Genomic DNA, 15,795 nt, shown 5'->3' with positions numbered 1-15,795 from the left:
GGGACAGCAAAAGGAAAGGATTAGACAGCTGGTGCTGGCTGAGCTACAATTTACCATGGGCAAAAAGACCTTTCCTCTGTGTGTGTGAGACGGGGTAGGAAGGTGCGGGGGTCAGAGATGCACTTGTTTCCAATGTTGCTGCAGTCACGTTTGTTAAGACGACATTCTTTCGCTGGTTTTACTCCAGTTGCACAAACACGGGCAACTTCCCTGGGCCAATGAGGCATACAAACAAAGCATAAAATCCTGGCTCCGTTGAAATTAACGGGAGTCAGTCTTGGGTGTCAACTTGCATGTGTTGGTCTCCCCCTGCCCTTCTGAGGTTTCATTTTGGCTTCAAATATCTCAGAGACGTTCTGTAGAAGCTGCCAAGTTTCAAGTGCACTAATAAGCTCATTTTTATTTATTTTTAAAAAGTAGGCAAGAGACACCACATATTACAAGCTCCGGAGATCACTTTCAAATCATTAACCGTACTGCTCATATAAATCCACTGATGCAACCATCAGGTATGACCCCATTAATAACACAATGCCAATAAATAAACCTGCAATTATACCATGTCTTGTGGGCCACGGTTAATATCCATCGGCCCAATGCTGCCGCGCCTACATTTAGTATTAACGTGGGCATCAATGCTTGCAAAATAAAATACTGCTCTGCATGTGAAAAGGCGTCAGACTCAGCCCCCAAGTTATTTGTAGTGATGTCACTGGAGGGGTTTTGTATTGAGGTTTTTAAAAGAAGGGTTGATCTTAGGCACCAGAACATGAGATGCAGTGGATAAGTGGGAGAGGATGGGGTAAGGATCAGAAACAGTTGTGTCCCTGGATTACTTTCTGTCAGGGGGGCACGCCCCCACTGTGCCTCAGTGCCCCTGACTGTCCTCATATAGCCCCTCGCAGGGCAAGTTCCAGTCTGTTTGGGTTGCTCATCATAGGCCACCAAGCAGTATATAACTGGCCCTTTAAGCAAGGCCGAGTCCACAAAGCAGTTTACAACTGTTGTAGCGGGGCGCACCCCAGGTAGGGGGATCCGGGCCCACCCTACTCCACCGGGTCCCAGCCCAGGGCCCTGTGAGCGACTAGGTACCGGATCACTCCCTCGGTGGGGCCATCCAGCCGAACGCACCGAGGTTCTCGGGCCAGGAGGGACGGCTCCCGCTCCTGCCCTGGGCTACTTCCTACCTGGATCCCCTGGCTTCCTTCCCCTGGACTTGCCCAGCTGGCTGCGATCTCCAGGCCGGCGTCCCCCCGGCAGGCAGTCTCCAGTTGGCACCAACTCGCCTCAGCCTTCCTCCGGCCTCTCCTGGAGTCCCTGGCAACCTCTGAGGGAGAGCTCCCTGCTCCCATGCTTCTCCTTCAGCTGGCTCCCTCCCAGGAGCTCCTGCTTCCTCTGCAGTCAGCCCTCCACTGCCTCCCCTAAGCAACCTGTGCTTCTCTATATATACCTGCCACCTGGGGCTCTCACTCCCCTAATGGGTTCAGCTGGCTTCCACAAGCCAATTGTGCTGCCCTAGATAGTTGTCAGCTGGGTTCTCACTGGCCCTAAACTGCTCCAGCTGGCCTCTTTCTTTCTAGCCCTGGATCAGGGCCCGAGTCCTGGTCTTAACAGGCCAGTGCAGGGCAGGCGCCCTGTCACACTTGCATTGTAGCTTAAAGTCATTTTTCCATAGTTTAATATGTATTCATGTTACAGAATACACTGAAGCATCTGGAGGGTAGTGGCTGAGTATGGGTGACAAGGCGGCAGAGTGAAGCAATTCAGCTTGGTAAAATCAGGCTGTGACAGGCTGTGCACTGAGACAAGAGGGGTTAAAACACCGTGGGCAGAGGAAGTCCCGGCCCTCCACCCAGAATGGGCATGCTCCAAATGCTAGAGCCATATAAAAGCGAGAAGACTGCAGAAATTCGATCAACTACTCGACTAGTCAATTAACTGCAATTTAACATCCTTACCCCAAGCACCTATTGACTCTGGCCATTAGGCTGAGCTGCCCTAAACCTAGGGCTACCACTACTGACTCTGGCCATTGGACAATGCTGCCTTGAATCGAGGGTTACCCCTATTGACTCTGGCCACTGGGCCATGCTGCCCTAGAACAAGGGCTACCCCTACTGAGTCTGGCCATTGGGCCGTGCTGCCCTAAACCAAGGGCTACCTATGTTGACTCTGGCCATTGGGCCATGCTGCCCTGAACCAAGGGCTACCCCTATTGATCCTTGTTGCTATTGACTCTAGCCATTAGGATGTACTGCCCGGGACTGAAAGCTGGGAGTACAGACCAGTAAGGTTGCTGACAATCCAGCAGCTGACTAGGCATTGTCCACACCCCTGAGAACACTCATCTGAAGAGACGGGGTGTGCACAAGCCATGGCACAGGTGATGAATGCAAGCAATACAGGCAGAGAGACTGCAGCAGAAACACACTGCAGTCTCCAGAAATCATTTCATACAACTTGTAGTACAAATTGGCTTTAAGAGACATTTCCGGCTGCACATGTATTCCCCACTGAATGGTGATACCTATTCAAATTATCAAAAACAGTCAGTTCTTCAACTCAGGAGAAATCCCAGACCTCAGACAGAGGCAAATGAAAAAAAAAGTTCAAAAGCAGAAAGGCAGCAAAATGTGACTCTCAGGACCAATCTCTCTGATATGCCTCAAGCTTGCTAGCAGCATTTTTATGCCACAGGCATGTCGCTTTCCTTTGCCCTCGGATTTTCTTTCAGTGAAGTCTTGTCCTAATAACCGATTACAAACTACTAGACAAGGTAGAGTCTTATCTTGCAAGACAGGAATGGACTTAAGGCGCTAATGGAGCCATGCAAAATCTAGCCTGGATACATGGTCTACATATAGTGGCCAGGAATAGGAACTTTGCTTTTGATCACAGGATTTATCCAACTGAGGTCCAGTCTTCTGCCCCACAAAACGTGAATGGCCACGATCCAAATCGCATGTGCAGCAGCAAGCACCCATGCAAGGGTGTCACCATCCTCTCTTACACGCAAGTTATGACTCTTCCAAACTATGTCTGCAGCAAAGGAAAGAGGTATTAGCGCCTCTCCGTAGAGCTCTGCAAATCCACGGATATCCACGAGCGTCCACATCTGCTGATACAGATGCAGATATCCGTGGCTCATTTTTACGGATGCAGATACCAGTTTCGTATCCATGCTCTACCTAGCTTCTAACCGGGCTCACTTGAACTCATTTTTCCCTAGGAGAATGAGAACTTTTCAAATGATGCCATGTTTCTGACACGGCTCCTCAATGGGGCAGAGAGGATAGAGTCTGATGATTTCACTGGTCGTGGCCAGTTTCCCTGCTATACGACACGTGGTATAAGTGGGCTGGCACCGCACTCCCAGAAGGGGTGGGGCTTCAGGCAGAAGGGGTGGGGCTTCAGGCAGAAGGGGTGGGGCTTCAGGCAGCCGTTCCCTCCCTCCCTCCCCAAGTCCTAAGAGCTATGCAGAGTAGAGTTCCAATGCTCAACAGCAATTCAAAGGGGCCTAGGGCTCCAGCCACTGTCTTTGATTTTCCAGGACCCAAAGCAAATACCCTCTTTGCACCCTCCCCTCATCCCCATTGGCAGGACTGCAGCAAAGTAAAGTGCCTTGCATAATGTAACCCAGGAGACCAGCAGCAGATCCAGGACAACCCAGGGTCTCCTGCATACCAGACCACTGCTCTAACCACTAGACCACAGAACCTTCTCTAATGCTCGCCTTGATTGCAAGTGAAGCTAGATGCTCAACTTGAAAAATCCAGTGAGCGTGGATTTGCATCTTCAGTATCTTTGTGCACCTAGCCCTAAATTATTGTGTTTTGGGGGTTTGGCCTTGCAAAAATTAGTGAAAATTAAATCCTGGTTTGGATCTGGAATCCAAAGCAGAGAGAGAAGCTACTCCCACTAAATTTCCTTCCCAGTTGCTAATGGGGCTGGGTAGACACTCAGACTTCTGAATGTTTATCTGAAGCAAGCCCAGACTCCAAACCTTGTGTGGCTCACACCGACAGTGTCAACCTAGACAGGCTTAAGAAAGCCTAGGGCACAACATCACTCACTCTGTGTACACAGCAGCAGGGCTGTGACATTATCACCAATTCACCAGCTACAGTGTCTTCCGTTAAGTCCTAGATGGTCTTTTTATGTCATTTATTTGAGTTGGGCTTGGTTTATAATCACACTTGCCAAGACCCGTGAATGGAGAATTAACAGGTTCTACTCCCAACCTACTGCCACCTTTTTCCTCTAGAACATCGTGTCAACAGGTTTCAAAGCAAAGAGAGGTCAAATGCAATTTTCTGAGCATCACTCCTGTTCTATTTATATTCATGTCCCAGCAAAGTTACTATAATTAAGTGCATTGTAATTATAATTAAGCATGGGCTCCTCCGAATGTATCACCCATACATTTATAATTAATTAAAATGAATAGAACCGGTCATAAAAACTAAAATCGGATGTGTTCTCATGTCTATTGCCATCATTACGCAAAGGTCTACTCAGTTCACAGATACCTACCAAGATTTCTATACTATTAGAAATTCTATAATTGATTTTCCTTGCCAATTTTCTAAGGATAAATACATCATTTATACCAGGCGCCCTTTGCTGAGTTATAGCATTTAAGCCTTGATCCTCCAAGCGGATTCACAACAGTAGGGGAGCACAAGGAGGCTGTGCTCTGCATGGACAGTAAAGAGACTCTCACTCAGGCAGAAGGAAGCTTAAGTATTCGGTGTAGGTGGCACGGGGTGGTAGCAAGTTTCCAGCCCCGTGGGCATGCACTGTGTTGACCACCATAATTAGAGTAAAAAGGGGGCATGTGGGCATAAAACGGGCACATCTGGAGGGACAAGGGGTCAAAAGAAATTCTCAGCATGAAAACGAAGATGCTTGCTATGCACATACACACACACACTCCATTCTGGATAGCAGCCAGGAATAAATTGCTGGCGTTGCAACATCATTCTAATTAAGGTTCCCCTGCACTCTTATCCTCATCTTTTTACCTTGCACTTATATGAATAGCCATCTGTGGTTTTTTATCTGCAGCAGCCGTTCCAAATCACAATGTGTCTGAAATTACCTTAAAAAGTGTGCCCTTTTCCATCAGCGCTAGAAGGATCATCAAACATTGCCTAAGTCATAAAATAGCCACAAGTAAAAAGACATGTTTCGATTCAACTTGTGGAACTCACTGCCACAGGATTTCACTCACTGCCCAGGCAAAGAGGTTATAAAATTGGGGGTTGGTTTGCTTGGTGGGATGTTTTTAAGGAGGATATGGAAAAATAGCTGCACCTGTAGCTACATAAGCTAAGATTAAATATTTAAAAACACTCAATCTTTCTACTTCCAGGAATTATATCTCCATCAACAGGAATAAGGAATCCCTCCTGGTTCTAGTATTGTGCAATTATATGGAAGTATTACTGAAATGCTCTAGAGATTGACCCCAGCCTATTACCGTACTAGAAAAGAAAGTCAACCGCTGCCGATTTGCCTCATGAAGGGCGAGATGTCTAGGAACACAGCTCCTTCTTTGCTGTAGTCCACCAGCTGGCACACTGTGCGTTGGTGAATGGAAGAACTTCCTCAGGTGAGGAGGCTGAGATAAGCTTCCAAAAGATCAGTCCGATAATCAAACCTCATGAATATGCAAAACTGAGCAGGTGGTCTCAGGAGGATGGGATTCCTAGGGGGTTTCTAGTGCTTCCCCTTTTGATTAAGGCACATATTGGGAAATCAACCTCCTGCAGTGTTCCCATCTGGATGGTGGAAGTGCCAGGCTATGGGGGAGAAAATGGATACAACTGAGCTCAGCGACAGTGAGGGAGCCAGAGCCCACAGCCAGGAGGGGAGCCCTGCCAGGAGGCCAGCGAAGAAGGGCCAGAACAGACCTCTCCTATTACATCTAGGGGTCATAGTGGACCACAAGTTGAATATGAGTCAACAGTGTGATGCTGTTGCAAAAAAAGCAAATATGATTCTAGGTTGTATCAACAGGTGTGTTGTAAGCAAAACTTGTGAAGTCATTCTGCCGCTCTACTCTGCACTAGTTAGGCCTCAGCTGGAGTACTGTGTCCAGTTCTGGGCGCCACATTTCAAGAAAGATGTGGAGAAATTGGAAAGGGTACAGAGAAGAGCGACAAGAATGATTAAAGGTCTAGAGAACATGACCTATGAAGCCAGGCTTCATGAACTGGGCTTGTTTAGTTTGGAAAAAAGAAGATTAAGGGGGGACATGATAGCGGTTTTCAAATATCTAAAAGGGTGTCACAAGGAGGAAGGAGAAAATTTGTTCCTCTTGGTTTCTGAGGACAGGACAAGGAGTAATGGGCTTAAAGTGCAGCAAGGGAGGTTTAGATTGGACATTAGGAGAAAATTCCTAACTGTCAGGGTGGTCAAATATTGGAATAAATTGCCAAGGGAGGTGGTGGAATCTCCCTCTCTGGAGATATTTAAGAACAGGTTAGATAGACATCTGTCAGGGATGGTGTAGACAGAGCTTGGTCCTGCCTTGAGGGCGGGGGGCTGGACTCGATGACCTCTCGAGGTCCCTTCCAGTCCTATGATTCTATGGTCTAGCAAACTCCATCATTTAGGAAGAGTGAAGTCCCGAGGGTGCCGGACTGGGGAGGTCCAATCTGTACAAGTTGACTTTATTCTTAAGGTAAAAGCGCTACAGAGACAACGTGACGAAGAGCCTCCACACACAAAAACAAGCTCACCAGAGAATCCCTCCAGTCTACCATGAGCTCTGACCAGAGCAGTCCTTAATGCACCAGACATGGGGGTCATGAGTTCATCATTGTCTCCGTTCCGAACAAGCAACCGGTCTTATGGGGCCTCAGTAGGCCCCGTCTTTCCAACTCTACCCTTAGGATTGAGGCCCCCAGTGGGCCAGGGCTCCTGTTTGTCTCCTGGACTAGGGAGGCTGCCCTGAGCCTGTATAAAAGGCGGCTACTTAGCCTAGTGAGTGCAGTTTGCATGCATCTCTCCAAGGGAGTATCTTTGGAGGATGTATCTTTATGCCCTCCTCCCTATTTGAGAAGCTACATACAATGACTTACTATCACACTGACAGATGCATTTTAATAGTTTACTCCCCAAAGGCATTAACTTGAAGTCAAGAAGATTTAACTTAATAAAGTTTCTTACAGCATTAAGATTTCTTCAGGAGATTTTCAGTGCCAGAATCCCAATAATCCTCTCTAAACGCACACTCCTTTGCATATGTACATGAACACAGACGTCAACAGTTTTGGCCTCACATTTCATCAGTGACTGTGCCCTTGGAGAGCACATCTATGCGTTGACCGAAGCTGTGACTGCAGCACACAGATATGCACAAGCTACCTTTCACCAGGCTCGCTGGGATACCAACAGCAGCGAAGCAGCAGCAGACTGGACATCCGCATGGACCAGTTGCTCAAGTATGTAACCACGTCCTGGAGGGGTTTACAGGAGAACACCCATGCTACAGCAGCTTTATTGCTCTTAGTACCCAAACTAGCTGCATTAAGGCTGACTCTCATACAATCACAACTTGGCTGGACAGGTTGACTTACCCTTAAAAAAATGGATTGTCCTCATGGGCCTGATTTTGCAGTCCGGGATGACTCCTAACAGCCGGGACCAGAGGGCACTCTGCTCCTTGTCAGGTCCCAATTCGAGTCCTTCACACTGTTGGCTATTTTAGCAGTTTCCCCCAGCATTTATTTTATTGCCACATTCTACTTGTTCTTGAGCCCTTCCACAAATTGCAGAGAGCTAATTGGCTTTGGTAAGGGCAGGTTGGGTTTTTCTTCAATGTGTTTCATCCAACCTCCAAAAAGAACGAAGACAACGTTCTTACGGATTGCCGTTGAGTGAAATACTATCTTCTGCTGCTAATCTTGAATGGACAAGACCAATGATTCCCATTTAGAGAATCCGACTTTCGTTAGCTAAGTATTTATCACCACTTGCATGTATCCTGCCAATAGCTGGCCCAGTTGAGTGGACAGGTGCATCCGGCACTATTCAACAGGTGCATCCGGCACTATTCAAAGCATTCTGACTCTTTCAAACCTGCCATTGTTTGGAAACAATAAATCTCTCTATTGCTTTCAAAACGGTCAGGTTTGCAAGAGCCTTAATACTCTGTAGAATCCTTAGAAGCCAGGTGCAGAGCAGGATTTGCCACGCTCTGCCAACCTACCTTACACACAACTTCTGCTATGCTATCACTGGGGTCCTCTTGCGGAGAGACTCTTAACTCATGTGGAATTCTGCAATAGTCCCCATCTATTCAGCAGTTCCATCCCAGTCATGGCTTCCTACACCTGGGTATGGCCACAAATGGGCAATAAAGGCTGGTTTAGTTAGGCTGGGAACAAAATAACTATGGATTGGATGTTGTCTGAATCCACTTTATATTACTAAGTAGCTCTCTACTTTACAACTCAAGATAATTCTATGTTCTTTGAAACTGAAATTAGGAGACCCGTTAGACACACCTACTCTTTGAAACCAGCAAAGGCCCTTTTACATGAATAGTCTCATTACAACCTATAACGAGTTTCTGTCGTGCCCTTTTGGGTTCAACTCCTTTCCCCCTCTCTCCTCACAGACTCAGGAACACTTCAGGCTGGTGCCACAACATTTCATGAGGCATACTGGAGCTGTCGACAAAGGCTTCCCTTGTCGACTGCGGCGCGTCCAGACTGCCCCACTGTGCCGCCAAACAGCTGACCGGCACAGCGTGCCAGCCATTTTGATGTAAATGAAGCAGCGATTATTTAAATCGCCACTTCATTTTCCTATGTCTAATAAACTCATCTACATGGCTCTGATGATGGAGCCATGTAGTCTAGACATACCCTAAGGCTGTGTCCAGACTCAGGGGTTTTTTCGGGAAAAGTAGCCTTTTTCCGAAAAAACTTCCCCTGCGTCCAGACTCAAGCCACGTTCTTTCGAAATTAAATCGAAAGAATGCGGCTTTTCTTTCGATGGCGGTAAACCTCATTTCACGAGGAAGAATGCCTTCTTTCGAAAGTTCCTCTTTCAAAAGAAGGCGTTCTTCAATGTAAATAGGGCTTCTTCGAAAGAGAGCATCCAGACTCACTGGATGCTTTCTTTCGAAAAAGCAAGCCGCTTTTTCGAAAGTTCAACGTGCAGTCTAGACGCTCTCTTTCGAAAGAGGCTTGCAGTCTAGACATAGCCTAACTGACTGCATCACCCAGTTTTCACAGCAGGATAAAACCCCTAGAAGAATCCATGCTAATATGAATTTACATCTTCCCATTTTTCTATTGGTACTTTTCTTTAAGTGTATTCACCCAGTAAGAAGTTAAAAACACATTAGCCACAACTGTGACAATACAAGATTGTTCCCTCTTGTGCTTTGTCCAGTCCAACACTATAAAGTAGTAAAATGTTAATAAAAGCAATGGTGTCCAAGCCACTTTTGCAATCAAGCCAAAAGTATTACCTATAAATGGAGCCATGAAAAAAAAAAAAAGAAAAAAAAAAACAGACACAGCCAGAGACCGCAAATAATTTTATCTGCTGTTGCCATAAGAGTTTCATTCAACAACACCTACAGGTCTGAGGAGAGAAAAGACAACTGGTTGTATTCAGCCTACGAGGTCAAACAAATATAGTTGTTCATAGGCAAAGTGCAATTTTAAAAGCTTCTAATTATCTCATGTAATTTTCCTTTTTATGCCATTTCCTGACACCATAAAAGTAGGTAGAGTTCAAATATAATTTCCTTCCATATGGGAATACACTTAATGGTTTCTTATTACATATTCTGTTTATCCCACAAGTATTTATCTAGTAATTCATAATTTACCAGAACAAGATTCTGTTTGCACAGATTGCTAACAGATTTGTGTGCCAGAGACTTCATAATCCATTTGAATTTTGCTGGCTCCTTTCAAAATGTCAGCTGCACCTAGTTAGATGGTTAAAAAAAATCAAAAACCACCAATTCTAAATAAGCATTAAAAAATTAAAAACCCAAAACAAAAAACCTAAAATTCAAATGGGTGCCCTGCTACCTAAATCCAGGGGCATTGAGTATGGTTATGTATTTGCATTCCAATCAGTCTATTCTATTAGCTGCAATACAGAAGGCAGGCTGGCTCTGTAGCTTTCACTAGGGAAGTTGCAATAAAAAAACCTCAGTAGTTGCTTGCTGCAACATATCAAAAGCAGGTGTACCCCAGAGCAATAGGGAAGGTGAAGGAGGGATTAACAATTCTTCATATGAATTATTCAGCACTTTGCCATTCCAACCGGAAGAAAGAAGCTGGGCAAGCAGCTGAATTGAACAAGGAGTGTAAACATGATTCTATTTATTCCCAAACCATTTGTCCCTTCCTCCAACAGAAAACACAGGACCAAACCCATAGGTATCCGCTATCATCTGCTTTTTAAAACTCTCCAGTCCCTTTCACTGTGGAATGCAAACTCTAGAGGTTAAACCTATGACTTTAAGCAGTGCTGGAAATAGTTTACCTGGCCTCTTAGGACAGGAAGGGCATCCAATTAAGCCTATCTTAGAGTATCTCCAGGTTTGACACACATTTTTTCACTCAACGTATGCCCCATTTATCTCAAACATTGGAGAGAGAATGGGGCAGTGTTCCATACTGAGGGTGACACACTGGTTCCACTGGAGTTGATGGCAGATCACCTACAGATTTCAACATAGCCAGGACTTCATCCTGTATTGGGGATGAGGCTCCAAATTCTCCTGTTCATTCACTGCAGTCACAGTGGCTATGTCTACATGTGAGGGGGTTCACTCACCACCGTATCCCCCTGCCGTCTGTCCTCAGGAATTGGCTCCCTCGGCAGGTAGGGTGCCTCCTCTGGGGTGGTGTCTCCCCTCTTTACTCCCAGCTGCGGCGTCCTCTTCGCCACACTGCCCTCCGGCAGTGCCCAAGTCTGTCTCTGAGCCCCCCTTCCGGGGGTTGATGTTCCTCCAGCGGGCCTTCTTTCAAGCCCTGCAGTCTGGGGATTTACGGGCCAGAGCTCCCCTAGCACTGCCTGGCCTCCCCAGCCCTGCCCTAGCTCCAGGGAGCCTCCTCCTCCCTCAGCAGCCAGGTTCTCACTGCTTCCCTCCACAGCAGCAGCCCATTCTCTATTATAGCGCCCAGCTGGGCCCTAATGGGCTAGTACCGCCTCAGCTGGGCTAAATTCCCCGGCCCTGGTTCAGGCCGGGGTCTGCCCTTAAAGGGCCAGTGCAGGGCGAGCGCCCTGTCACACTACACTACAGCGTTTTTTCGGAAAAACAGCCGTTTTTCTGCAAAAACTCGTGGAGTGTCCACACCTCACATGTTTTTGCACCAAAAAAAAATTGAAAGAGCAGAGGGGTTTTTGCGCAATAGGTATTCCTCTTTCTACCAGGAATAACTCCTTTTTGTGCAAGAGCTCTTGTGCAAAAAGGTGTGTGTGGACAGGGAACGGGGGGGGGGGGGGGGGGGTTGCGCAAAAAGAGGCAATCGAAAAAAAGCCCAGGTGCCCTGGTGGCCATTCTGTAAATAGCAATCAAAGTTTCCTTTCGAGAGAGCATCCATGCAGTCCGGACGCTGTCTTGCCCAAAAGCGCTTCACTTTTTCAATGTGCTTTTGCAGTATGGACGCGCTCTTACGCAAGACGTTTTTGCAGAAGAGCTCTTGCGGTATAGACATAGCCTGAATTCCATGCTGCGAGACCGATACCCACAGCACAGATGGAGTCCAATGGAAGAGAAGGTCTGCAGCTTCTTTCTGCCCCTGTTACTGCCTTCCCATGTGATCTTGGGCAAACCACTTAATTTTGCTGTGTCTCAATTCTGCATTTGTAAAATAATGGTGATAATACTGCCCCGGTGCACAGGAGTGCTGGGACAATACATGCATTACATGTCCTGGAATGGCTTAGATACTATAATGAGGAGGGCAAGATTTGGATAATGTGCAGTAAACAAGGCAAGGGCCCACAGACTATAACTTAACTGAATGACAAGAAATAATAAACAGCTGCCTTATTCCGGGACACCATCCATCCTGCACATTAAGGCACTGATATTGCAAAAAAGTCAGGACCCTGACTCAATGTTCCCTCTAATCTTTTCCATCCATGTGTGGATTTTTTCCACCATACACGGAATAAATTTCTAGGTGCACCTAAGCATGTGCGAATGTGCACCACCATTAGAAACAAAGAACCTAGCTGTGAGTGCTCTGCTAATCCGTTGGAGGGCATTTGAATCTCCCCTTAGCAACCACGCAGTTTACAGAGAACACTACTCTGACCCAAATCCAGCAAAGCAGGCTGTCCCTTCCAGTCCCACTTCTGGGTCAGGACCAGGGGGATGTGCACCTTGCAGGATCAAGTCATAAATGAGACCAGGCCCCCTCCTGTGTGGAAAGAATAGTATGAGATCACATAATAAAAGACAGCATTGTAATGCGTACACAAGAGGGTAGAGATAAGGTTGCAGAGGCATCCTTAACTTTCTAGGCTTCACTTAGCAACATTGATAATCTATAAAATGTAGGATTAGATAGTAGGATAGATGGCTTTCTGAGCGAGTGTTTGTAAGGGTCTGATCCACTTCATTAGTGACAATAGCACAAACGAGATCTCAAAAGAAATGTCTATCAAGCAGAAAAAAACCAAGAAGGCAGGCTTCGTGTTGTAAAACCACAGAACTAGTATTTCCAGTTAAATGCAATGACATTCATTACAATTGTCAGGAGCTCAAGGAAGATTGTAGCTAATTTCATTGGATTTATAAACGTGTTCTGTGCAGATTACATAAGTCACCTCTCCGCCTCCTATTTCCTGGGCAGCAGTTCGTTTTTGGCGCACATCCAGCTTCTCCCCTAATGCAACTAAAACCCAGGTGCCTTTAGATACAGTCAGAGAAAAAGTCACTAAACACAGCCGTTTATGATTTTATCTCCCACCTCATTACAGCTGAAATAATATAATAAGATTTGCTCTCCCTCTTTGAGTCTGACATATTTAATAGATTATTCAATATTGGTTTATCCAGCTATGTCAGAATGACAGCCCCACTTAATGTTAATCAGAGGTTGTGCACGAGCATCAATGTTAAGCTTTGCACTGCTCAACAGAATTATTAGAGTTGTGAGACACCGTCAATATGTTTTGATCTCTGTGTCAAATGCATTGGGTTACTTGTTAATTTCCTTCCTTTATGTTTCATTGCTGTTTAATTGTTTTGTCATCTGTGTATATGCTGCTCTACCTACTTGTAATACTGGATGTTTCAGCAAATCAGAAGACACCGTGTGACATGCCCTGTCACTGCAGATCACATAGTCTCTGTTTATCTACCTATCACCCACAAAAGCAAGGATAAACCTCAAAAGTCTTGCTTAACCTCCCAAGGAGCCGTAACAATAGAATCCTGATGAAGACACGATGCTACAAAAATAGGATCCAACGGACAGGGTTCTGACACCAGACAATGAGAAAGTCCTGAGTTTAATCTGCAATTCCATATCAAGTCCAGTCAGCCTGTAGAATTCACTAGCCAAGGAGACCAGAGTCAAACACTGTAGACAAAGCAGGACTGTTTGTTGTAAAGGGTTATCCAGATTTACTGAGGTAAGGGGAGCTATTGCTTCCTCTGGAGCAGAAAGTATGCACCTCTGCAGAAGGATATTGGACTTGGACACACTGCTGGATTGGTATAAAAACTCCTATGTTCTTTAACCTGGTCTGTTGTGCCTTTCTAACATTCTAACTTGGGTTCAAATCCAAACCCATTTAGTTGACAGCAATCCACCACTGTATCAACTGTGCAAAGAATTTGCCCATGATGAGCCTATCGCATCACATACATGATGCACCTTCTAAAGCCAATATGGGGAGTGAGCAATCACATTTCTATTGCCAATCTGGACTTGTTTGCTTTTGCAAGCTTAACTTGGCTCACTACAAGTGAGTCACCACACTAATTAAAATCAGAAAGTGTGTGAAACCAGAACCAGATTCCTCTCCAAATTTCAATTTCCCTGCAGGTAGGGTACATGAAAAGATTTGGGGGTGATCAGTCAGATCTGAGATCCTCATCCAGATTCAACACTGTGAATTTGAAGTTCCAATTTGGGCCCATCTCCAATTTTAATATGATTTACATTAAAAGTACTGGCAACCGACATCTGAAGACGAGCTGACAGGCAGTCTTGTTTGGTGCATGTCATTGTCGTTATCTTTGAGAAGTGTCAGACAAGCCAACACGCAACCCATCCATCAAGAGGCTCTTTGGATTGACTGGCAGCCAGTTTGACACACTTGCTGCTAGCTTAGGCTTCCTCTACGGTCAATGTAAACTAAAATACTAATGTACCCGCATCTTCATCAATTGCATCATAAATCAGAACATTTAGCATTCACCAATTCTTAGGTTCAACCAACTCAATATGTTTTTGACGGGGTACTGATAAGCAGTATAGGTGCAATTTTGAAGCTTGGTTAAAAATAAGTAAGGCTAAGTCTAGACTGCAGGCTTCTTTCGGAAGAACCCTTTTTCGGAAGAGATATTCCGAAAAAAAACTTCTTCCGAAAGAGAGTGTCCACACACAAAAGCACGTTGAAAAAGTGATCTGCTTTTTCAAAAGATAGTGTCCGCAATGAATCTCTCTCGCATGTAAGCTATGATTTCTATGGGCGGAATGGCCACTAGAGCTCCTGTACTTTTTCTGCTTTCCTCTTCTTTTGAAAGAACTCCCTCTTCCCAGTCCATACATGCCTTTTTTCTGAAAGAACTCATTCGGAAAAATACTTCTTCCTTGTAGAAAAAGGGTTACCAATGCCAGAAAAACCCCATTTGTTCTTTCGATTTACTTTCGAAAGAATGCGATTGCAGTGTGGATGTAACTCAGTTTTCGTTGGAAAAATGGCTGTTTTTCCAACAATACTCCTTAGTGTAGACATACCCTAAGAGGATTGAAGATGGCCTAATTTTTAGCTAATACTTAACATGAAAGTTTTAATTAGTTTTATTTTAAATATCCCTCTTGCTCTGAGAACAACTACATGCTAGTGCAAAGGAACAAGCAACTCGATGATAAATACAGGGGTATGTTTTCCTCATGGCTTGTTTTTAAACCATCAGTATCACCCTCTGCCCTGGTCTATACTAGGGAGTTATTTCGAAATAACTCCCCTTATTTTGAAATAACAAGCGGAGCATCAACACTACCGAGCCCGTTATTTCGAAGTAAGAGGCTAGTTATTTCAAAATAATAACTCCTGCTTTCCACAAGGAATAATGCTTATTTTGAAATAGTTATTATGAAACAGCAGTAGTGTGGATGCTCCACTGCTGTCATTTTAAAATTACGACTCCTTTCCGTCATTCAGAGCAATTACTCCCCAGTGCTTCCTGGAGTTCTAAGTCAAGATGGCACATTCTCATTATTGGTCCTGCCTTGGATTAATTTCAAGGCTCCCCCGTAGTGAGGATACACTATTTTGAAATAACTTATTTCAAAATAATAACTCCCAAAATGACTATTTCAAAATAGTTTCCTAGTGTAGACGTATCCTCTGCTATCACATTTGGATGTTGAAAGTAAATTAAAAAAAAAAAAACACCCTAAGAAACCCACTCCAGAGATGATCTATTGTCAGATAATTGCTAGGTCAAAAGTAAGCACCTTCCACAGTACTGAGTCAAGATAAAAAAAACCCACAGTTTATGGCTTGATCCTGTATGTTTATGAGTAACTTTACTTGTGTGCGCAGACTCACTGAGTTCACAAG

General features: G+C 45.1%; 1 protein-coding gene across 8 annotated transcripts in view; it reads right to left on the bottom strand.

Annotated features, from left to right (window-relative positions):
* AUTS2 (activator of transcription and developmental regulator AUTS2) overlaps nt 1-15,795 on the bottom strand; it is a 1,120,208-nt gene that overhangs the window by 947,131 nt on the left and 157,282 nt on the right. Inside the window, exon 1 of one of the 8 annotated variants that reach the window (XM_075904283.2) lies at nt 1,188-1,393. The exons of the other annotated variants lie outside the window; for them this stretch is intronic. Coding sequence (XP_075760398.2) covers nt 1,188-1,352 — 165 coding nt within the window. The 5' untranslated portion in view covers nt 1,353-1,393. Of the gene's footprint in view, nt 1-1,187; nt 1,394-15,795 lie in introns of those variants that run through there. 8 annotated transcript variants of the gene reach the window in all.

The sequence above is a fragment of the Pelodiscus sinensis genome, chromosome 21 (assembly GCF_052426305.1).
Source record: "Pelodiscus sinensis isolate ZL-2025 chromosome 21, ASM5242630v1, whole genome shotgun sequence".
In the NCBI taxonomy this organism is placed as follows: Eukaryota; Metazoa; Chordata; order Testudines; family Trionychidae; genus Pelodiscus; species Pelodiscus sinensis.
The sequence above is the reverse complement of the archived record's forward strand: the minus strand, read 5'-3'. Positions and strand labels throughout refer to the sequence as shown.